This window comes from Phascolarctos cinereus, unplaced genomic scaffold (assembly GCF_003287225.1).
Source record: "Phascolarctos cinereus isolate Bilbo 61053 unplaced genomic scaffold, phaCin_HiC Scaffold_3;HRSCAF=262, whole genome shotgun sequence".
In the NCBI taxonomy this organism is placed as follows: domain Eukaryota; kingdom Metazoa; phylum Chordata; class Mammalia; order Diprotodontia; family Phascolarctidae; genus Phascolarctos; species Phascolarctos cinereus.
The window spans coordinates 31,971,840-31,996,671 of NW_027555736.1; the positions used below are offsets into that span (position 1 = coordinate 31,971,840).

General features: G+C 47.3%; 1 protein-coding gene across 14 annotated transcripts in view; it reads right to left on the reverse strand.

Annotated features, from left to right (window-relative positions):
• Nucleotides 1-238: 238 nt before the first annotated feature.
• The window catches only part of LRRC20 (leucine rich repeat containing 20), a 96,400-nt gene continuing 71,806 nt past the window's right edge, over nt 239-24,832 (reverse strand). For 7 of the 14 annotated variants that reach the window (XM_020975168.2, XM_020975169.2, XM_020975164.2 and 4 more), the window contains 2 exons: nt 4,138-4,243; nt 239-497 (listed from right to left, as the gene is read on the reverse strand). In XM_020975168.2, coding sequence (XP_020830827.1) covers nt 317-497; nt 4,138-4,243 — 287 coding nt within the window. In that variant the 3' untranslated portion in view covers nt 239-316. Of the gene's footprint in view, nt 498-2,946; nt 3,315-4,012; nt 4,244-8,859; nt 8,949-24,832 lie in introns of those variants that run through there. The other 7 variants (XM_020975170.2, XM_020975171.2, XM_020975167.2 and 4 more) reach the window with 5 other exon arrangements.

Here is a 24,832-nt window from a genome sequence, read left to right on the forward strand (position 1 = left end):
TTCCTCTCTGAACAAAAACAGTAGGGCATGCATCCTTCTGTGGGCAAGATTCCTGGGTCCCGGGCTTGCAGGTGGGGATGGTCAGTCAGCCAACGAACATTTATTCAGTGCCTACTACGTGATGACACTGCAGGAAGTGCTGGGGACACAAAAAGGTCAAAGACGCTCTGCTCTCAAGGAGCTCACAGTCTGATGGAAGGCCAACCCCCCCCCCCAAAACCAGTCACTGCACAGAAGGTGAAATCAGCATGTCCTTTATTTCAAACCCAAAACTAAGCAAGCACATTTCAGGTCACACATTTTTTTTTGTTTGTTTTTAAAGCAAAGGCTTCAGAAGTGAGCAAGGAAGGAATTTCACTTTGCATAGGTAAATCTTCCCAAGTGGAGTGTGGAGACAAAAGGTCACGCCCTTGTGCCTAGACGGGGGTAGGATGCAGAAAGCCTGTGCATGGAATTGGGCATGCCATATTCTACCTGGAACCCACGGTTGGATGGTGCTGTGAAAATAAACCGTACATATGATGACGTCAGCTCAAACCTTGCCCTGCAGCTAATAATGCACGTGGTCTTGGCGAAGTCATTTCCCCTCAGTTCCTCTCTCTAAACCGAAAGCTTCTTTCGCTTTCAATCTTGTGCTCTAAGCCTAGGTGGGGCAGAAATGCACAGCCATCTGGCCCTGGCCCAGACTGACTGACCCCTCGCCCTGGTGCCCCTCCTCAGACACACTCCTACCCCACAGTCCTTCTGGCTGCCCCACCTCCCCTCACTTACGGACCTCACCTAAGAACCAGACTTTTCTTCGTGGCTTGTTCCCTGGGCTTACTACTCTAGAAACAAGCGTTGTTGGTTCAGGTTAGCCTGGCTGTTAAGAAGACAGTATTTGTGGAGCTCAGAGGGCATCAAGTTCAATACCCTGAGGTTACAGAGGAGTAGACTGAAGCCCAAGGTATGCCCTCAAGGTCACAGAAGTGGGATTAAGTGGCAGAGCTGGGTTTTGGACCTGGGCCTCCTGACTCTAAATCTGCTGCCTTTTCTGTCTCACTTTAGACCTTGGCAATGGAGGGAGGAGGAAGAACTGTGGCCCAGAGTGGAAGGAGGCAGGCCGACAGATGTATTCAAAGGTATGGGGGCAGAAATTAGAAGGCAGTCCAATCAGTATGTACTTATTAAGGGCTTACTATGTGCCAGATGTTGTGCTAAGCACCAATAGAAAAAACAAAACCCAGTCCCTGTCCTCAGGGAGCATACACTCTAACTGTCCCAGGAACAAGTGAACTGTGGTTTTGGTCTAGTGGTTCAGGGAAAGGCAGAAGACAATAGTGTGAGGGAGGGAGGGAGGGAGGGAAAGAGGAAGGGAGAGAGAGGGAGGGGGGGAGAGGGAGAGACAGAGACAGAGAGAGACAGAGAGAGAGAGAGAGAGAGAGAGAGAGAGAGAGAGAGAGAGAGAGAGAGAGAGAGAGAGAGAGAGAGTGTTGGCAGACTCTAAAAAAATGTGCCACGGGTTCGGGACTGCAGAGAGCTGGGGTTGTGTCCTGGGTCTCCTCACCATGGCACCAGCACGACCACAGCCCAATTACATTCTCTATTACTGGCACGCTTTTGTAGGTCTACACTACAAAGAGTGCTTGGAAAAGTGAATGCATATGCTGATGCAGAGCTTCGGGCAGCAGTGTGTCAGAGAGGGTGTGTGTTCATACTCCATGACACTCTTCTCCTCCTGGGGGCCCAGGATATGCCCCCAAGCCTCGACTGACCCTCCCAGTGGGTCCTGGGCCACAGGGGCTAACGCTATCCTTGGGGGCCACGCGAGGTCAATTCTCAGAGACGCCTCACTTCCAAATTCACTGGAGAAGCAGAGGGAAAGAGGGTAAGAGTCGAGGGCTCTGGACCACTGCCCTTCCCCGCCTCATTGGGATTTGGAGCCCTGGGGGCTCTGAAGGACTGAACAGCTCCCCTTCCTAGAGATCTTGAAGGTTTTCAAAGCTCAGAGGCAGTATGTTTGTTGACCTCCATTTTACAGAGGGGGATATTGAGGTTTGGAGAAGCTAGTGACTTGTCCTTGGTCACCATGCTAGAGGTAGGGCTCCAGGGGTCTGCAGGCTCTCCACACCAGCAGCATTCACCAAGCAGCCCAAGCTCTTCCTCCCCCCTGCCTCCGTCCCAGGAACTGAGAGGGGCACGTTACAGGGGTGCTACTAGTCACCCTGACTCGGTGACCATGTTTGTCCTCAGGAAGGAGGATGATGTTGCCAACATGTTCACAGAGCGGGTGGTTGGAGGGTGGTGCTCTTTAATTACCTCTGCCTGGTACCATGCACATCTGAGCAGCTGTAAATGATGTGGGGGCTTATCTAAGCATGGGGATGATGCTGTGACTAATCCCTGACCTTACACTGCACTTCAGTGTTTGCGAAGCCTCTGCTTATTACTTCTGCCTTTCCTACTATCACGCCTTTGCACTGGCTGTGCCCCACGCTTGGATGGCTCTCCCTGCTCACCTCAGTTTCTCGGAATTCCTCAGTTCAAATGCCCCTCCTAAATGAGGCCTTCTCTGACCCCTCCTCCAGCCGCTTGTGCCCCCCCCCATTACCTTATATTTACTTTGTATATATTTTGGGTTTTTTTGGGAGGGGGCTGGCAATGGGGTTAAGTGACTTGCCCAAGGTCACACAGCTAGGAAGTGTCAAGTGTCTGAGGCTGAATTTGAACTCAGGTCCTTCTGACTCCTGGGTCAGTGCTCTATCCACTGCACCACCTAGCTGCCCCCACTTGGTATACATTTTGAACACACTTCTCTGTGTACCTATCTCCCTGGAACTCATGTTAAGTCCTCGAGGCCAGGGACTGTGATGTACAGAGGCTGGCAGGCAGGAAGCACTTAAGAGATGCTTACTGATGATCTCATCTGAGGTGTAAAACAACCCCACCAAGAGGCCAGCGACGTACCCGGGGCCTAAGGTCAGGCTCTGGGGTGCCCGGGGGCCCCAGCGTTGCTCCGTTCCAGGGCAGGGAGGCAGCAGGCCTGGAAGTGCTGCCGCTTCCTATCCCTGAAACCTGAAGGGCTGGAGGATGCCGGGGACGACCACCATCGCGACCTCGGCCTGCTCCTGCACCACCCACAGAAGCAAAAGGGAGCAGCTGAGGCATGTGCAGATGCAGCTCTTGGGGTCTGGGGCTTCCTCCTGTGGCTCGGGAGTTGGAGGTCCTTGGTTTCCTCGAGGTTCTGAGTCACCTTTTACTGCACAGCCTAGGATCCCAGAACACGGCCCAGCCACTCACTCCCCATGTGACCCTATATGGGCCTCAGTTTCCTCCTATGTAAAATGAGAGGTTGAACTAGATCTGCCGGAGTCCTATCATCTTTATTCCCTTCCATACCAGCCTGGGTGTCTGAACTTTGGCAGGAAGGAGTCAACCATGAGCCCAGAATAGCAAGAAAGACTAGGGAAAGGCCGTGAGAGGAATAAATACAACCAAGACCCAGCAGCAGAGTGAGAAAGACGGCCTTAACAGATCCAATTCTGGAAGTGCAGAAAGGATTCCAAAGCACTTTCCTCACAAGAGCCCCATGAGGTAGGCAGGGCAAGCGGAATCCCCTCATTCTGAATGACGGGGACAGGGCCTGGAGCCCAAGGAGACTATTCCAGCCCCAGGAGAACAGCCACAGGCCCACAGCTAGAAGTGCTGGAGGCAGGATTCGAACTAGGGCCCCCAGGACACTTCCCACTACACCCCCTGACTCTTCCAAGAGGACCATTCATAGGTCTGGAGTCAGCAGCTACTTCCTAGAACACGCTGGCAACGGCTGCTTCTCCCTTTTGCCGGACGAGGCTTGAAGCCACGTGACAGCGGGGCTGGCACAAAGAGCCAGCCCCTCCCTGGTGGCACCAGGCTCAGAACCCGGCCAAGGCACCACCTCCGCCACCACTGCTCCTGGGGGTCCAGTTACAACGCTACCACACTCGTCTTGCAAATGCTGCAGCCCCCCCCCCAAAACACACACACAACCCACCCCGCCCCTCCCGGAGGCTGCAGGGAGGCAGGCGCCTGGCATCCTCAGTCCAGCCAAGCCCAGCCTGAGCCTGCTACTGGGCTGAATCGCTCTGGGCTTCTTCCGGGGACACCAGGAGGTCGAACCTGATGAGCGGCTTGGCAATCACGCGCACCTCTGGGTTCAGAGGGTTGAGCCGGAGGTTCACACACTTCAGGGACGGCATGGCGTCCAGCTTCTCCACAGGGACATCTGCGGGGGAGAGAGGAGACGCGTTACCCCGAGATCCCCTGAACTCCGATATCCAACCACCGCCGGGGTCCCGACCACCCAGCCACACAGGCACGAGGGATGTTAGAGCTGAGAGGGATCTTGGAACACGAGACGATGAACCTCCCAGGGTGGGGACACCGTACAGACTATCAGAATGATGGCTGCCCTTGGACGAGGGTTCAAATCTCAGCTTTGCCGCTCACTCTGTGTGACCTTGGGCAAGTCACTAAACCTCTCTGGGCCTGTTCCTTACCTGTAAAATGAGGAGGTAGAACCAAATGACCTCTAAGGTCTCTTCCACTCTAAATTAGTTTTACTGAGCTGGTTTCCTTTCTTTTCTTTTTTATTCTATTATAAAGGAGGTCTCATTGGATAGGAAGGAGGGGAGGGATATGTTTTAAAATGAAGGTGATGTGAAAATGAGAGGGATCAACACCTTTTCTAAGAGGAAAAAAATGAAATGACACTTAGAGCCCAAGTCCATCCCCTTCACTTTACAAATCAGGACACTACGGCCTAGAGAGGCTAAGTTTTTGTCTAAGGTGGGAGCTCTTTACCTGCGGTCTATAAACTTTTTTTTTTAATTGGTAATTATTTCAATGTAATCGGCTTGCTTTGTAATGCTATGGATTTTATTTTATTAATTTAAAAACATGATTCTTGGAAGGGGTCCATGAACTTCACCACACTGCCACTGGGATCTCTGACATAAAAAAGGTTAAGAAGCCCCAGACTAAGGTCGTAGGCAGCTGAAGAGCACAGCGTAGGATCTGAACCCAAGTCTTAGGGTGGCAGAGCTGGGAACAACTGCTCCTGGCCCTCTCTTCCAAGTCACAGAGGAACAGGAAGTGGCAGGGACATCTGTTAGCCCCCTAAACACTTAATCTAGATTCCCCTGCCAAAGACACTCCGTTACGGCTCTCCTACTCAGGTCCTGCTAGCCCTGCTGATGACTGGCACCTTCTCCACTCCCCTACCCCCAGCGGGCCCCCGCCGCATCTCTCAGAGCCAGACGGCTCAGACTCCACAGCGCCTCCCTCCCAAAGAGGGGACATGCTCTCAGCGGCTCTGATGCACACACACGGGCACAAGCCGGTCAGGAACCTCGGACAGACACACTGGAGGCAGGAGCTCGGAGAGCCAAAGAGGAGCTTCAGGAGATGCCTCCGGGCTGAAGAGGGCCAGCCCAGGCCTCCTGTGTCTCTTCTGCTCTATCGGTGGTAAAGCAACAACCAAGCCTGGCGCTCACCTGGGCGCTGCCCCCAGCGCTGCCCTCCATCCATCAGTAATGACAAACAACACAATGTGTCTCAAGAGGATGTAGAGGACACAAGAATGTCAGACAGCAGGGGAGGGGGCCTTCAAGCACAGCCTGGAAGGAAAAGGCCTGAGTAAAAGATGGCTTAAGTCCCAGGACCCTGGCTCTGTGGCAGAAGAAATGTTAGAGGTCACCTAGCCTAACTCCCTCATTTCACAGACGAGGAAACTGAGGCCCTGGAAAGGGAAGCATCTTCTTGCTCCAGGCCCCAGAGGACGACAGCACTGAAGGAGGCAGCTGAAGGGGGTTCTCTGACACCACCGTCCCACACCGCCGCCCTAATGCCACTCACAAACAGGTATTAAGTATCTGGCACTGGCTCCCGAGTTCAGCTGGGGTGAGGGTGCGGGGTGGATGTAAAGACAAAAATAAGGTCATCCTTGCCCTGCCATGCTGAAAGGGGCCTTGGGAACACCACATGTTTGAGGCGGAAGCCACCCTAGAAAGCGTCTTACCTAAACCCTTTCCTTTTACAGACAGAGAAACTGAGTGCTGGAGAAGAGCCTCCATCTGCCCACGGTCCTGACAGATTCCCAGGGAGCCCCGCTGCGTACCTACGGGGCCCAGACTGCAGGATTTCTGGGCCCTTTTCAGTTCTAACAATCTATGACTACCACAATTATCACTGCTATTTGTGCTGGGGGGAGGGGGAGGAGTGAGTGTTCTACATTAAGTAATTAATGTGTTTGGGGGATGGTGGGGCCATCTTGAATAAGCCAACCCTGCAGGGGCTGAGGTGGGTGGGAGCCAATGAGCCAAAGGAAAAATGATTCTGATTGTTATTTGGTTTGGAACAAGAGAGAAAATGAGAGGTTCTGCAAGAGCTTGGGCTTTCTCCACCCCATGCTGAGAGCTGATCCCGTTCTGTTCCAAACCTTCTCCCCACCTGTCAGTTGGGGCTACCGAGGGAAGTGGCCCTAACTCTCAGCTGACGGCTGGAGGGGCCCCTCCCTGCCAGAAGCCAGGCCGACAGGTTAGGGATCTCTACTCCAGGTTTCAGGTGAGGGCCCCTGGTAACACAGCTAGTCCTTCTGATGCCCTGTCTGGGCTGCCTCTCTTCATTAACAACAAGCATAGCTAACATTTTTGCAGGACTGTGCAGACATCACAACAACCCTGGCCAGAGTTATCATGGCCATTTAGGGATGAGGAAACAGGCTGAAGGGGCATCTGAAAATGATAACAGGATGACACGGCACCTGGAGGATTACAAATCACATTTCCTGTATTATTTCATTTGACCCCAAAACAGGCTGGTGAAGTGGGTGCTACTATTATCCTTAGCAGTAGGTGGCACCATAGTGCACAAAGCACTGGGCCTGGAGTCAGGAAGACCAAGCCAGGAATCTGGCCTCACACACCCGAGACCTCAATTGAGAAGGTCATTTACCCACTACTGGCCTCAGTCTCTTTGTCTGTAAAATGGGAATACATGAGCACCTACCTCCCAAAGTTATTGTGAGGATCAACTGAGATCAGCGTTTGAGAAAGACTCAAGTCTCACTGATTCCAAGTCCAGCCTTCTGGCCACTCTGCCAACCCGGCTGCCCAAATCAAGAAGAAAAGCGCCGAACCACAAGGATGACAGAGTAAGGATGGGAAGTGGAACTCTGATCCAGGGAGTGTCTCAGGGGAAGGCACTGATGGCATGAGTCTAGGAGAGACCAGCTAAACTGAAGATCTGAAGAGATCTGAGAAGATCCTGACAGTGAAAAGATGAGCCAAATCTAATGAAATGAAAATTAAAACGGATAAATGTAAAGTCCTACTCAGCAGTGTCCTAATACACACTCACATACATATACACATATGTGGAAACATCCGTTTTATTTAGTATTTGTTAAATTCAGAATAAAAAAATGTCCAATTCAAAAAAACGACCCATCCCAAGTCAGCAGCAGCAGCACAGAATGGAAGCAGAGCGGTCCTTGTTAAAGGCACCCAGGTATTCAGTGGATTCCACGCTCCATATGAGTTCCCAGAGTGACGTGGAAGCCCCCAAAATGGACGTGACTCCATTAACAGAAGAAGGAGGATGGGAGCCCCTCTGCCCTCTGCCTTGCTAAGGCTGCCCTCGGAGGCCTGGGTACAATTCTGGGACTTACATTCTAAGAAGGCCATTGGACAAGCTGGGAGAGGAGGACAACCAGGCTGGAGGGAGGGGGAGCTGCAAACTCTGCCCTGGAGATATTGGTTGAAAAAATTAAAGACTATTTAGCCTGAAGAGGAGAAGACTTAGGGGAGATGAAACTAGCCTTCAATAATGTGAAAAGTTTCACATGGAAGAGGGATTAGACTTGCTTTGCTTGGCTCCTGGGATGAAAGAGGGAAAATAAATACCAATGACATTTTCTATTCTTACTTTACTTCTTAGACATGGCATTCAATCTCTAGTCTGCAGCCCTTTGTCTAAGCTGTCCCCAATGTGCCCTCCTCACCTACGCCTCTGGGAATCCCTACCTCCTTTTAAGGTTTAGCTCAAATGCCACCACCTTGCTTAAGTGTCAGTCACTACCTTCTGGAATATTTTAGTCTTTTTGAAAGGCAACAGTAACTAAATCATTATCTATCAGAGGAATGCAATTACAACAACTCTGAGGTACCACCTCACACCTATCAGATTGGCTAAGACGACAAAACAAGAAAATGATAAATGCTGGAGGGGGTGCAGGAAAACAGGCTCACTAATACATCACTGGTGGAGTTGTGAATTGGTCCAACCATTTGAGAACAAGTTGGAACTATGCCCAAAGAGCTATAAAACTGGGCATACCCTTTGATTCTGCAATACCACTACTGGGTCTGTACCTCAAAGAGATAAAAGAAAAAGGCAAAGGATCTATATGACAAAAACATGTCTATCAGCTCTTTCTGTGGGGGCAAAGAATTGGAAATTGAGGGGATGGCCTGTCAACTGGGAATGGCTGAACAAGTTGTGGTACAGGATTGTGATGGAATACTCTTGTGCTATAAGAAATGACAAGCAGAATGGTTTCAGAAAAATCTGGGATGACTTACATGAGCTGATGCAAAGTGAAGTGAGCAGCACCAGGAGAACACTGTACACAGTAACAGCAACATTGTAACGATGATCAACTTGACTTAGCTATTCTCAGCAATACAATGATCCAAGACAATTCCAAATGACTCATGATGAAAAATGTCATCCATCCCCAGAGAAAGAACTGATGGAGTCTGAATGCAGAACAAAGCATACTTTTAAAATTTTCTTTATTTTTCTTGCTTTTTTCTTCTGAAACACAGCTAATATGGAAATATGTTTTGCATGACTTCACACGTATTGTATTTCTTGCCTTCTTAATGGGTAGAGGAAGGATGGCGGAGGGAGGAAGAGAGAATGTGGAACTGAAAGTTAAAAAAAAAAAGGTGGATAGAGAGCTGGCCTCAGTCAGAAAGACCTCAGTCACATCCTAGCTATGTGACCCTGGGAGGTCCTGTCACCTCGATGGGCTTGAACACGCCACCTGCACTGGCAGAGGTCATTTCCTCGATTGAGAACTCCCTCCACTAATGAAATCAGAGGGCTAGTTCCTGTCCCTTGAAGGCATTATAGGATTATGAGATCATAGTTCTAGAGTTGGAAGGGACCTCAGAGGCTTTTCCTGCCCACCCCAGTTACTTATATACAGTTTGTTTTTATTTAAAATGCACATCTTCTTCCCCTGTGAGGCATCATGTGAGATGCGAGGGATACAAAGATAGAAATGACAAAATCAAACAGTCCCGGCCCTTTATGGAGGGACTGGTCTTTGATCTCTTTTTGGTACAGACTTATCCAATAGGCCTTTCCTGATCCCCCTGCTTGTTAGTGTGCTCTCTCTCAGAATTCCTTTGTATAAACTTTGTACTGACTAATTTGTATACATGTCCTATCTTGCCAATAGAAAGTAAGGTCTTTGAGAGCAGGAATTCATTTCTGAATGAAAACTAATGGAAAAAAATTCCTTTTTATCTCTGAACCCCTAACGCCTAGCACTGTGCTTAGCGCACAGTTGGTGGTTAAGAGACTGTGAAAGCTCACTGACTGAGAGTTGGAAGAAGCCTTGCAGGCCATGGAGTCTCAGGCGGCAAAGGGTTAAGTGATTTTCCCAGGGTCTCTCACACTGCTGGTAAGTGTCTGAGGTGGGATATTGACTCTAGTTCCAGGGCTCCACCTGCCACCCTAGACACCTCTCAATGTGTGGCATCCTAACTCAGAAGACTGAACGAGATGTGTTCCTTTTCCCTGGCCTCTCTTGGGGTTCCCTGAATTTTTCCTGCTCTTTACAGAAAGGGAGTTGAGGGGAGAAAAGGGAAATATGGCTGAATGAATAAAGACTATTAAAATTAGAAAAGACATAAAAACTATCTGAGTTGGACAGACAGACGATAAAGGGAGGCCTATAGAGAAGGTATTGGTTATTCACAATAGCGGCTCCAGCTCTGTTATCCGATAATTCCTGGGGAAAAAAAGGGCTAATCCAAAACACTCTTATCATTAGCAGCTTTTTAACCAATCATCAATTGGTACGGGCAGTGCACAGCGTGGACCAACGGAGCTGAAGGTCCCAAACACGTGAAACGACCCTACCTCACCTCTACCTGAACATACTGATTGTTTGGGTGTAGGATATCAGGGTTGGGAGAGGCCTGAAAGATCCAACCCCCTCACCTAACAAAGGAAACTGAAGGCCCAGAAAGGCCAGGTAATGTATTCAAGGTCACCCAGGTGGTGAGCAGCAGAGCCCAAGTCTGAATGGGCTTTACAGGACACCATGTAACTTAAGTCACCAAACCACAATGACCCAGCTGGGGCGCAGATGCCCGGTCCCAATGCTCAGCCTCTTTGGCCTCTGCCTGTGCTCCTAAGACGTTCCGGGTGCCCAAGGGGCAGAGAGGGTCTGTCTGCTCTTGGGATTCTCCTCCCCTTGGCCTCAGCTGTCTCTTTTTGACAAAACTCATCATCTGCATTTGAATAGAGCTTTCAGCTTTCAAAGCCCTTTCTCAACCATTAAGAGCTTTACTCCTCACTACAACCCTGGGAGGGTCTCACTCCAACAACAGGTTCCCGAGGTAGGAGTCAAACTCATCTGCTAACCCCAAGTCCAATGCTACATTCACTGGCCACCTAGATGCCATGTAATAGCATATCCCTGTGAGGTAGGAAGGGTGGACGTTGTTATCCCTATGTGACATATGAGGAGACTGAGGCCCAGCCAGAGACCTCTAATGCATGCATCATACATTGAGAGCTGCCCAGAGCGGCGTGTCATTCTAACTTGCCATCATCTTCCCTATCTCTCTGCAGTTGTGAATTTGAGCCAGAGGGGGCTCCTGATGCTCTGATCTACGATGCTCAACCCCCCTCTCATTCTGTGCCTGTCAATGCCTTCCCCTAAAATGAGACACGGGACTGGACACGTCCCCACGGGCACCAAGGAGAGAGCTGGACTTGGGGTCAGAAAGCCTTGCCTCTGATGCTACGGGATCACAGTCCCACCCTCGCCCGCCAGGGTGATCAGTTTCCTCCCCTGTAAAACACAGTGATCGTATCAGATAAACTTTGACGTCTCTTCTAGCTCCAAAGCCAACGATGCTGTTTACAGAGGCTTGGATGGCTTCCCTGAAAGAACACTTCATCCCTGCCTGGGGTCCATAGCTAAGCACAGGTCAGGAGAGCACAGGAGTGAAGCCCTCATAACTACCCTGTCAGGGATACCGTGGGAGCACTACTGTTTGCCTGCTGTCTCCCCCATCAGCCTGTGGGCTCCTCGAAGAAAAGGCCTGGTTTCTGCCCTTCTCTGTAGCCCTAGCATCAGAATGGCGTCTGGCGTATGGTCTGGTCGTTGTCCTCCGTTCTCAAAGAGAATCAAAATGACATCGCTATGCTAGAGTCATGTTAGTGTGTCTGACTGTGGCTGATCAGGCCACTGCAAGCTCGGAATGTTTTGCCACACGTTGGGTACAAATAGTCCGTGTGAACATCCAGAGTGGATTCTCTGAATCTGCGCATCTTGTGATGCTTCTGAGCTGTTTCAATTCTGCTTTGCTCGTAGAGCACAGCACCTTCTCTGACATGGGCATGCCATATTGGGCGGTCCTGTGCCAGTGTCTCCCACATCACACAATCAATTCCAAAGTTCTTAAGACCTCGAGAGTGTCCTTGTATCACTTCTTCTGATCTCTATGTGTGTCACTTGCCCTGTGAGAGTTCTCCATAAAATAGTCTTTTAGGTAAACGTACGTTTGGCATTCGAACAACATGGCCAGCCCATTGTAATTGCACTCTCTGTAGTGAAGTTTGAATGCTTGCAATTTAGTTCGTGAAAGGACCTCAGGGTCTGGTACCTTACCCTGCCAGGTGATCTTCAGAATCTTCCTAAGACAATTCAAATGGAAGCGATTCATTTTCCTGGCTTGGCACTAGTATATTGTCAAGGTTTCACAGGCTTACAGCAATGAGGTCAGCACGACAGCTGTGTAGACCTTCAGTTTGGTAATCAGTCTAATACCTCTCCTCTCCCACACTTTCCTTCAGAGCCTCCTAAACACTAAGCTAGCTGTAGTGTGTGCGTCAACCTCGTTATCAATGTGTACATCCCTGGAAAGTACACTACCGAGGTAAGTGAACTTACCCACAGCATTCAAAACTCCTCCATTTGCTGTAATTGATGGTGCCACTTATGGACGGTGTGGTGCTGGCTGATGGAGCGCCTGTGTTTTCTTGGTGTTAATTGTTAGGCCAAAATTAGCACCAGTAGCAGAGAACTGATCCATACTTTGCTGCATCTCCGCTTCAGAGGCTGCATGGAGTGCACAATCAGCTGCAAACAGAACATCAGGCACCCACACTCCCTCTGCTTTGGTCTTGGCTTGTGCAGTCTTTTCAAGTTGAAGAGTTTACTAGCAGTGTGGTAGCTGACCTTGATGCGATGTTCATCCTCACTGAGGGCGTTTTGACAACACCGTAGTCACTTAATAAATGCTAGCTAATCATATTTAAAGATAGTTATCAAAATATTTTTTAAAATTATTGAACCTCAGGTTAAGAAGGCCCAGATGAAATGAGCTCAGAAGCCCCTTCCTGCCACTCCTCACCACCCAACCAACAACCTGGGCAGAGGTGGCAGGGGTGACTAGGTAAGATGGTCCACGATCAGGAGGAGGCTCCACTGACCTGGTCCTCTTGGCTCCTGAAGATACTTCAGTCACAAACAGATCTCCAGAGGTTTTTTGGAAACGACTGTCCTCCTCGTTGGCCACCTGAGCTACTCTAATGGCTGAGTGGCTGACTTGGGCTCTGATTTCCTCCTGACATTTCGCATCTCTTGCATTAGATTTCATCCCTTCACTCGCTTCATACCATTCCCAATTCAACTGGCCTTCTCAGAGGTCTCCCTCCTCCAAAGAGAGGGACTTGAAACCCTCACAGGCTAGAGCTCCTGAATTCCATCCATCAGTCGTTAAGCACCTACTATGTGCTACACATGGAGGATACAACTACAAGGAAAGAAACGATTTCTATTCACAAGGAATTTCCACCATAATGGGGGAGACAACAAGTACATAGAGAATAAATATTTAGAGACTGATGTTATTGTTCAGTCATTTTTCAGTCCCGTCTGACCCTTTGCGATCCCAGTCGGGGTTTTCTTGGCAAAGATGCTTAGTGGTTTGCCATTTCCTTCTCCAGCTCATTGTACAGATGAGGAAACTGAGGCAAACAGGGTTAAGTAAGTGTATGAGGCCAGATTTAAACTCAAGTCTTCTCCACTCCAGTCCCAGCGCTCTACCCACTGCGCCGCATCAATGCATTTTAAGTGGATAATACAGAGTCATTAAATAGAAGGTAGTATGATGATTCAGGATCGGCTTTTGGGAAAGGGGCTCAGACAAGTCTGAGAGATTTCATGATCATCTTCCAGATCACAAGTTACAGGATTCAGAGCTGGAAAGGACGGACCTTAGAGATCAACCACACTTTGTTTTATGGAGGAGAAAAAGCGACATGGAGAGGAGAAGGGCTTTAGAGCAGGAAGGGGCCTTCAGGGTCATTTAGAACAACCCCGAATCCCACATGGGTCCCACTGTACTACTGCACAAAGCTTGGAGGTGGAGGGAAATCTGAGTCTTTTTTTGTTTGTTTGTTTTGGTTAAGCAATGGGGTTAAGTGACTTGCTCAGGGTCACACAGTTAGCAAGTGTCAAGTCTCTGAGGCTGAATTTGAACTCAAGTTCTCCTGACTCCAGGGCCGGTGCTCTATCCACTGCACTACCTAGCTGCCCGTTGCTTTTTTTCCTACTATACAAAACTGTAGGCGGATGACTGGCTCAAGGGCACTAGAGGGCTTAAGCTGTATCCACCACAAATCTACCAGAGATCAGAAAGTCAGGAAGACCTGGGTTCCAGACCTGCCTCATCACTTACCACCTCTGTGACTCTGGACAAACCACTTAATTGCTCTCTGCCTCAGTTTCCTCATTAGGCAGTTGGATTCAGTGGCTTCAGGGCACCGGTACTCCAAATTCTGAGCTCTTTCCTCTATATCAGGCTTGCGTCCAGGGATGCCCTGGGGCGGCCCTTATCTTGGATTCCTTACCTTCTCTGCTTGTGCTTACGAGGGACTCAGATAGGGAGCCAAGTATGCTCCATGAGCAGGCTGTTCTGTGGACGTGCCCAGGGTGCATTCAGGCCCATCAGTGTGGGGAGCTATTCAGCAGGTATTTACTGAACCAGACACCAAGCTAGGACTTCCTGCCACTTCCGATGTACACTGATTGCTCCCCAGGTTTGAAGTGACAAACTGAGGAAGCCACTCCCACACCTACACAATTGTTCAGTTATCACAGGACCCTGGAAGGGGGGGAGGGGGGCCGATCTACTCGTTCCTTCCCCTTCCTACGGCTGGCAAACTCCTCTGTCTCTCGGTCACCCCTGAATTCAGATTCAAGGGGATGAACAACCTTCCCTTCCCTTCTCTGCTCCACTTCCGTGTAGCCCGTGTCTCCCCCGCCCTCCTGTTTCAACGTGCTCTCCAGAATCTCTGCTTCTTATTCACAAACTCCCCTACACCCCTCATCTCTTTATGTAACCAGGGGTTCATAACCTTTTTTGTGTCATGGATGCCTGCGACAGGTTGGTGAAGCCTATCACGCCTTCTAAGAATAATATTTTTTCCCATTTTTAAAATTTTAGACAAATGCTAAAACTTAAATACATAATAAGAAAAGAAAAAACATTATAAACTTAAATATAAAATAAGAAAAAACAAAGTGTCACGTGCACAGCAGAACATAAGGAGGATTCAAAATATATAGCAATAACTTTTCATTTCGAGAAAGTCTGTGTGTTACTCTCGTACACTTTTTACTTTGTTCTCCTCCCCCCCTCCACCACTTCCCCCTTACCCACCACCCCAAGACTGCAGTTGAGCACTAGATATATTGATATATAGGCATTGATATATACATACACTTATACATATGTACACATATACACATACATAGATACATACATATACTTTCCCTAGGAGATTCTACTCCTAATCTTTGTTTTTATGTTTACGCGTATCTCTTAATTTTTCTCCTAACTCCTCTACTTTACTTCTACCTGCTGCCTTACCCTCCTATTATTTAACTTACCCCCATTCTAGCAATCCTTCCCTTATCTTCCTATTCCCCTAAATCTAAACCCCCTTCTATATTCTAGACCCCCTATGTTCCCATACCCTCTCCTCTAAAGATCCCTCCTTTATCCTCTCCCCCCTCCTTATCCGCTTAGAGTTTTATTTCTTTCTAAATGTTGAAGACTTTTATACTCTTCTAAATGTATATGTATTTTCCCCTCTTAAACCTATTCCCGATGTGAGCAGGTTTCCAGAACAAACAGTCCCCCTCTCCCTCTAATTCCTCTGTATTGGTCCTTCCTTTTGCACCTCCTTTGTAAAAGATAATTTCTTTTAGCTGTACTTGAATGGCTACTCAAGTCTACCTCAATCTTCCTTATAAGCTACCTAATTACTAGTGACAATCTTAGACATAGGTTTTACATTTTTCACACATAAAAGGTAAACATTCTATTCTTATTTAGTCCCTTGTAATTGGTCATTGGCATGTACCTTATATTTCTCTTGGCTCTTGTATGTCATATCTGTGTTCGGGGTTTGGTTTTTTAACAAAGACTGAAAGTCCGACAACTCATCAAATGTCCAGTTTTTTTTATTCAGAATTACACTTTGCTTTGCTGGGTATGATCCTTTTGGCTGGAAGCACTGTGCTTTGGCTCTTCAGTATACAGTGTTCCAAGACCTGAGATCTTTCAGTGCTGCCACCGGTAAGTCTTGTGTGATTCTAACTGTGGTACCACTGTATATAAACTGTTTTTTCTTGTTGCTCATAACATTTTGTCCTTGATCTGGGGGTTTTAAAATTTGACAATAATATTCCTGTGAGTTTTCCTCATAGGATCTCAAAGGTGGTGACTGGTGGATTTTTTTCTATTCCTACTTTCCCCTCTTGTTCTAATGCCTCAGCACAATTTTCTTTATTTATTTCTTGTATTACTGTATCAAGATTTTTTTTTATCAGAACTTTCAGGTAGTCCAATTATTCTTAAGTTTTCTCTTTTTGATCTGTTCTCCAGATCCATTGTTTCTCTTATGAGATGTTTTACATTCTCTTCTACTTTTTCATTCTTGATATATTTTTAAAATTTCTTTATCTCTGATAACTTCACTGGCTTCCCCTTGACCAATTTCTGATTTTCAAGGAGTCATTTTCTTCCTTAAGATTCTGGATCTCCTTTTCCACTTGGTTGATTTTCTTTTCATAATTTTCTTGTTTTTCTTGTATTATTCTTATTTTTCTTTTTAGTTTTTCCTCAGTCTCCCTCATTTGATTTTTAAATGTCTTTTTTAAGTTCTTCAATGAGTTCTTTTTGGGCAGGTGACCATCTGACATTACTCTTTGGGGTAGAAGAGGACTTCTTTACTTTGGTATCCTCCTCTGAAGATGAACCCTGATCTTCTCTATTCCCATAATAGCCCTCTATGGTTGGATTCTTTCTCCTTTGCCTGTGCATTTTTTGGGCAATAATTTAGTTTTTATCATCGCTTCTAGTCCTGGGGGATGGTGCCTCTAATCCTCTTCAGTTCACCCTTCTGACCTCCAGCCTCCTGTAAGTGCCCATAGAGAGGTGTCCCCAACCCACCACTTCTGCACTCGCCAGGCCTGTGCTGGTTCCTTCTGGCCCCCACCCCGTCTCCACAGCCCAGCTGGCTCTGGTGTTCCTTGTCAGCAGAGGCTCCCTCTCTCTTCTCCAGGTCAGACCCCCAACTCCTCTCACTGTCCTTGGGGTGGGGCCAAGGCAGCCTCCCAAACCAGCCAGCCCCAGGGCTCACCACTTACTGCTGAAGCTGACCCTAGCCTAGAGGTGTTTACTTTTCACAGGGACAAAATCTTGTCCCAGATTCTCCTCCAGATCTTCTCCAATTGTCCCAGGAGGAGCCCTCTTCTGCCCCTACTCTTGTTTGTTTTCATGGCTCTATGTTCGCCCAGAGGCACTATTTTATCTCTTTCGTGGAGGAAATCTTGAGAGTTTGAAATTTTCTGACCTACTCCACCATCTTCCCAGAATCCTCTCCCAATATTCTTAAAGATTTGAAGGAAATGACATATTTCAGTTAGCAATTAGTGAAAATAAACATGTAATTTTTTTTTCCATCCAAGTTCGGAGACCCTCTAAAATCTACTCCCAGATGTCTTAGGGGCAGGACAGATGTCTGCTGGACGTCTCCAGCATATGCACCTCAAACTCACCATGTCCAAAATCCAGTTCAACATCTTTCTCCCCACACTGCCTCCAAACATTGCTTTTCTGTCAAAGGCAACAGCATCAGCCCAGATTTGTAACCTTGGAGAGCGACGTCCTTGACTTTGCCTCTCCCTCCCTACCCATCTCACATTCAATCACTTACCAAACCTTACTGACTCTACCTTTAAAACGCCTCCCGTAACCGTCTTTCCCTCTTCACTCACAAGACCCCAACTTGATTTCCAAGCTTTCATTATCTCCCATCTGGACTAATGTAAGAGCTTCCTAATTGTTCTCCTGCTTCCAGGTTAGTCTCAGAGTCTGGGTGACCTGGGTTCAGATCTTGCTTCTAACAGGTTTGACCATGAACAAATCACCTCGAGGCTCTTCTCGTGCACAAGTCATCCATGGGAACATGCTGCAGCCCATTCATGCCAACACTGCCACTGCCCTTCCGGTCACCCACAGTTTTTAGTCTTCCAAGACATCCGGAAATCCTGTGCACAGTAGGTGGTTAATACGTGTCTGGAACAAACAGATCTCACTCCACAAAGCCACAGCAAAAGCTGACAATAGGTCCACACTACTGTCTTTGTTGAACCAACTCCAAAGAGAGTGACGTCCAGGTGAATCGGCTTATGACATGGCTGAGGTCCAACCTCCAAAAGCGCCATACAAATGAACTCCCCCAACAACCTGCTGACAAAGAAGGGCTGAGTCATGCAGTGTTGTTTATGGAAATAAAGGGGCTTATTACAGCAATTTTGGGTCATGTCATAGCAACCTGAAATTTCCGAACACATCCTCAAGGAGCCAGGATTTACTGATCAAGGAAGATTATGCAGTGAAACAGTGCAAACTGAGCAAGAAACCACTATAGACTGCAAAACTTTAATACCTACTGGATACAGCGGAAGCAGACAAAATACCTCCCCTCCTCCCTTTCAGAAATGTTAAGAAAGCATTTTTAAATGTATCTGATCTGAAGCCTTTGAACCAATCTGAAAGGCTAACCCTTTTCAGTCTTTCTCTATCAGTCTAGAAACTATGTCCTGCTCCCTTCTCTCCTCATCAGCTAGCTACCAGACAAAGACAAGCAGGAGGAACTCTTGGTTGATAAGAGCCTTTGCCCCTACTCCCTCAAGGGGGTAAGATAACGATCCCCCTAAGAAAAAGAAGAGATCTCTTTGACTACTTCAGATCACCTGTGCCCGATATGAAGATGGGGCAGGAGAAGAGAGAAGAGCCATTGAAGAGAATGGTCAGAGGGGGATTGATCAGTTTTAGGAAAATTATTCTTTGATATTAAGTGGTGACTCTTTTAGATTAATGAAGCAAAGCGTCAATCTTTATCTTCCAATATGATAAACCATATGGAACTATGTTTTCTCATCCTTCACTATTTCCCTTATTCAAGATTCCTATAAATATTCCTTCAAATATGTCTTGTGTTAGAGACATATTCCCCAGGGCATTAGGGGCCTCTGTTAGTTTGGACATTTCTCTCTCAAGCAGAACAACAGTTTCATTCAGGATAATTGTAAATGAATAAAAAGTGTTTCTGGTTAGCTTGTGCTTAAAACACAGAGTACAGCACTGATAGTTTTTCTTTGACAGTACCTGGAACAACATTATCAGGTAGCTAGTATTTATTGTACACCAGAAACCTTTATAATGTAGTAGACTGGGCAACAAATACAAACCCCAAAACATCCTTGAGAATGCAACAAAGAAAATGTTCTGGAATCAGAGAATCATTCTGACAGAAGTGTTATCTTCAAGCGCTTGGATGCAACATTAACCCATAAAAATTGAAATATGGCCTTTTCAATAGGTTGTCATACTGAATATACATCATCTCCAAGAGACACAGAATGAAAAGCTTTCAGAATATAAGGACAAAAAGGAACTCTCCATGTGAACTAAAATATTTATAGCAACACAAAGAAGATGCCCATTAATTTGGGAACTGGCTAAATAAACTATAGTAGATACGTACAATGGAATATTACTATGCATGAATGTGAGGGCCATGGACTTGCATGGACCAATGCAAAGTGAAGAAGCCAGAGCCAGGAAAACAATCCGCATGCTGGCTGCTATCCCGCCCCCTCAGTGCTGGCGCCTCCCGTCCCAGACGGCCTCCTGGGCCGGCATGCTGCTTGTCTCATCTCTGGCCAGCTGCTGACCCGCTGTTTCTCTGGTTAGAACATGAGCTCCTTGAGGGCAGGGCTGTTCTATCTTTCTGTCTCTAGTGCTTAACATAGTGTCTGGCACATAGTAGGGGCTTAATAAATACTTTTGACTTTAAAAAAAGAAGCTTAAAAATTGTCTTCACATGTAATTGGGGAAAAATGAAACAGTATTTTAAAAAAATAAACATAGACACAAAAAATAAATACATGTTTTGATCACAATATAAATGGAAAGAATCACCACAAAACAATCAAAACTGAATATTTCAAAATTACAAAGAACAAGGTTGGCTCCAGAGAAAGGAGAAGACATCCCCCCCATCCCCCACCTCCCAGACTCCTTTGCAGAAGTGAGAGGCTGTGGATGCAGAGCACCGCCTATCAAGTTCAATCTTTTTCAATGTGTTGATTAGCTTGGCTGAATTTTTTCTTCTCTTTCTCTTTTAAAATTCTGTGTTATAAGAGACAGCTTTCTGAGAGGGGGCAGGGGAAAGGACCCTGGTAAATGCAGGCTATATAAAAACAAAAGATATCAATAGAAATATATTACAAACAAAGAGACCTGGCAGAACAAACTAAAATCCCATGGGAGCAGGAGGACATACATGTCATCCCATAGCCCCCTTAGTACTCGGGCTGATGCCTGAAATGAGCCCAAAGGACCACAGACTTCCTCTACTTTAATTCAATGACAAAGAAGTAGATGCATGAGTAAGCCTTTATATCAATACTTTAATTTAATAACCAAAAGGGGTCATCTTCTCTACCCTGTAATAATCCATTCAATATTAAACAGAATAGAATAATAACAGCACACTAACTTGTCCTAGGACTGCTGCTGTCTGAACTCCACCCAGGCCATCCTACAGATGCAGGAGGTAGCAGAGACTGTGCTAAGTCAGAGCCAACCATAACTGAAAGCAATTTGGAAGACTTCTAAGAATCTTCAATATTGGTTCATCGCAACAGGACACAGTGAAGGGCACTGGGTTTGTGGGCAGGAAGTCTGGTTTCAAACCCATCCTCAATGCTCATGAGCTGCATGCCTCTGAGAAAGCCAGTGAACTTCTCTGAGCCTCAGTTTCTCCATTTGTTAAAAAAAAGCATAATAATGATTTTCACAGAATTTTTACTATTTTTTGGCATTTCTTGTAATTGGTGTCCTGAGAGCAGAGGCCAGATGAGTATCTGGACTCCCTGGGAGGTTTGTGATTCAATATGAATTCACCTCTGGGTATGTGACAAGGATGAGCCCTAGCAACTGGTAAGAGACCAAGTATGTAAAAGGCTCTTTGCTCAGAGAAGTCTCAGGTTCTTCCAAGAGGAACACAGGCTGACAGCGGCAGCTCTGACTGCCCAAGACGTGCCCATTAACACTCTTGGCCACCATCACTTCGAATGCGGCCTCACTGCCGTTCTGTGGCTGCTCTATGAGCAGGCTGGATGCCTCCAACTCACCAAGGTCTCCCATCTTCCGGGGCGCTGCTTCCTAGAGGGCTGTTCCTGGTCTCTGGGATTGCCACGGCCCTACCTCGTTGGGTGCCTACTGTGTGCCTGCAAGCAAGAATGTGCTGGTGAATGTTTTCAAAGCAGAGGGAAGGGTCTGCCATGATGAACAGAGTTGAGTTCATCACTTGAAAATTGCCAGGGGCATCAGAGTCCAGGGAGTCCAACCTCTTCATTTTAAAGATGAGGAAGCTGAACCCCAGAGAGGTCAAGGGATTTGCTCAAGGTTGTATAGTTAGGGAGTGGCAGAGTTGGAAACTGAATCCAAGTCTTCTGGCTCCAAATTCACAGGCTCACAGATTTAGAGCAGGAAAGGACCTTTGAGGTCATCCATTACAAACCGTTCATTTTACATATGAGGAAACAGGTTCAGAGAGAATTAAGTGAGGTGCCCAGAGTCAAAAAGCTAGTAAGGGCCAATGATGGGCTTTGAACCCAGGTCTTCCTGACTCCAAGCCCAGCACTCTATCCACTATACCAGGCTGCCTCTCTTCAGAGCTCTTTCCACTGTTCTAAGCTGTCTTTTAGGTAGTTGGTTGCAACAGTTGGTTGCACAGTGGATAGAGTACTGGGCCCAAAGTCAAGAAGACCGTAGTTCGAAATCACCCTCAAACACTTACTAGCTGAGTAAGTCACTCAACCTCTGTCTGCCTCAGTTTCTTTAGCTGTAAAATGAGGATAATAATAGCACTTACCTCCCAGGTCGTTGTGAGGATCAAATGAGACAATAACCGTAAAGCACTTAGCCCAGTGCCTGGCACGTAGCACGTACCATATAAATGTTAGTCATCGTCACATCATCATCATTGTAACACCCAGCACAGTGTCCGGCTAATAAGTGCTTATTTCCTTATTCCTTTCCTTCCTTCCTCCCTTCCTTCCTTCCTGGGATGGAGATAAAGACCTGAGAATCATCTGTATAAAGGACTCCAGATGTGCCTGTGTCGTATCTTAAAGTCTCTCTCTGCCACTGACATCAAGCCAGAAGTCTTTGTCCTTCCTTTGTTGCTCCTTGACCAGACCTCTCTTCACTGCCTGATGCGTGGCCAGCCAAAAGGCCTAGCAAGCGGTCCTGGCATCACTGTAGACCCTGTGACCCGCCTTGTCACTGTCAGCCTGCTTGTTGCACAAGTGTGAGAGCTGTGGTACAGTGGAAAAGTCAGAAGACCTGCGTTCAAATCCCAGCTCTGCCCTGTATGACCTTATACAAGTCACTTTCCGGCCTCAGTGTCTCCAACCACAAGATGATGGGGGTTGGTCTCTTCCAGTTCTCAATCTATTATCATAAGGGAACACAGGGTGGCAGCAGGGGAGAGAGGACAGAAAGCTGAACAAGGAATGACACGTCACAACTTCTGTCTTCACAATCATAATCCTTGCCTTCTCTCCCCACGCTGCCTCCATCAGTGGTTCAGAAAGGATATCAGAGGGCCTGAGCTGTCCACCTGATGCGGGGTTTGCTCTCTCCAGGTTCTGCCCCCTCCACTGGGAGCGTCCCTTCTGTTGACAGGTCTGGGCTCCCAGGCAGAAGAAAGTAGGAGTCTTTGGGTGCTGCTGTCTAGCCTGACTATGGCTTCTTGTAGGAAAAACAACAGTAGCAACAACAGACCATCCATCCTTTGCCACAACTCAGAGCTTCACCCCTCCCTCTTGGGCCAGCTATCAGCTTAGCACCCCAACATCTACAGAGCACACAAATGGAGAAAATGGGAGTCCTGACTAGGGGATGCCATCCTGTTGCACTGGACCAGGACATCTGGCAAAGCCAGGTCCTTGCTGCTGCCTCACCTCTTCCATCCACCCTCGCGTCCAGCCAAAGTGGATCAAGACCCTGACTCGAGGCCGAGGCTCATATACCATGCTTCCTGTGCTCGGCTAATCAGTGTTCTTTCAGCAGTCTGGGGCTGGTGCTGCTTGCAGAACATCTCATCAGGGGCCAGGGGGTAATGTGGCTCCTAACTGCTCATTTGACATGCCCTGAGCTTCACTGAGACAAAGTGGTTTGGAAGACAGAGTACGAGACTGGGAAGCAGAAGGTTGGAATTCTAGTCCTAACGCACTTTGGGATCTTGGACAAGCCATGTCTCTTTTCTGGGCCTCAAACTCCTGACCTGTAAAAAAAAGCATGGTGGGGGAGGGTGGACTTGTCTCCAAGTTCTTAACATTTTCTGGGTCATGGCCCCCTTTGGCAATCTCATGAAATCTATGGACCCCTTCTCTGAATAATGCTTTGAAATGCATAAAAGAAAATACATAAGAAACCAGTTGAAATACAACAATTGAAATATTTTTTTAAAAAATTCACAGAGCTCCTGAAATCCCATGACTATGAACCCCTGGACAAAATGAACTCAAAGGTCCCTTCCAGTTCTACAGATCTGTGGTTCAATCTTGTTCCCCCCAAATGGAATTGTATGGAAAAGGCCAAGAGAACCTGCCAGGCCTGTGACCAAAGGACGCTGGTCCTATCCCCAATGTGGAAAGCTCTGCCACCATACTGGCCTACTCCAGGGCCTCAGAAGTAAGAGCTTCCCTGCTACAGAAGGCAAGGAGGTGAGAAGTCACTGCCATTCAAATAGTCCTTTGTGGCTGGCACAAACATGACTCTTTGCTTTACAATAAGGAAATAGATGCTCTGAGAGGCGAATGACTGGCCCAGAGTCACACAGCTAAGTGTTCTAGGGCTCTGGACACTCGGTCATTATACTGTAAAGCATCTAGAAGGCACCAGCTGATCAATCTATCCGTCAAGGAGCATCAAGTGCCTACTACACGCCAGGTCCTGGGAGTACAAAAGTGAAGCAATCCCAACTCTCCAGAAGCTCACACTGTATCTAGACAGACAACGTAAATATGCACGTAACACACACATATGTGTATGTCTGTGCATATACGTACACACACACACATATACATATATTTCTTTGTATACACATACATATCATACATTTATGTATACACACACAAACACAGCAAATAAATCTCAGGTCATTTGGATGGAAGCACCAGCAGCTGTGGAGGGGTTGGGGAAGGATAAGGAAAGATTTTCCTGTGGGAACTGAGCTTTGAAGGAGACCAGGGATTCTAGAAGGCAGAGGTGATGGGGGAGGTTCTGAATGTCCGGTCCTTGAGAGCAGGGACTGTTTCATTTGCAGTCTTTTTATCCTCAGCATTTCGAATACAGCCTGGAACAGGATGGACCCTGAACAACTACATACTTGATTGTTTAGTTCAGGGAATGGGAGACAGCCTTTGCAAGGGCAACAGGGTGTCCCATGGGAAGATGACCAGAAGTTCTGCCTACTTCAATCAGAGGACATAGGGCATGATCTGCCTCCTATCAACAACTCTTTCCTCCTTCCTAGTAATCTCCACTTTGGGGAACATGAAGGAACTGCGGGAAAAACATCTACGCTATTGCTGCTAAAATGTAAACTGGACAACGTGTTGACTAACGCAGGTTTAAGGGAGAAGCCCGCTTCATGGCTACTCCAGAATGACAGAATCTCAGAGTCAGAAAGGACACTGGGGAGCATCTTGCCCAGCTTGGACTTGAGCCAGAATCCCTTCAGAACATCAGACAAGAGGCCATCCAGCTCCTGCTTGAAGACCTTCAGTGGTAAGGTGGTTAATTCCATTTCTGCTTGAAGACCTTTGAGGCTAGGGAGCCCATTCTCTCTGAAGGTAGTTAATCCCACTTTTGGATGGCGCTCATTTTCAGGTGGCACTTCCTGACAT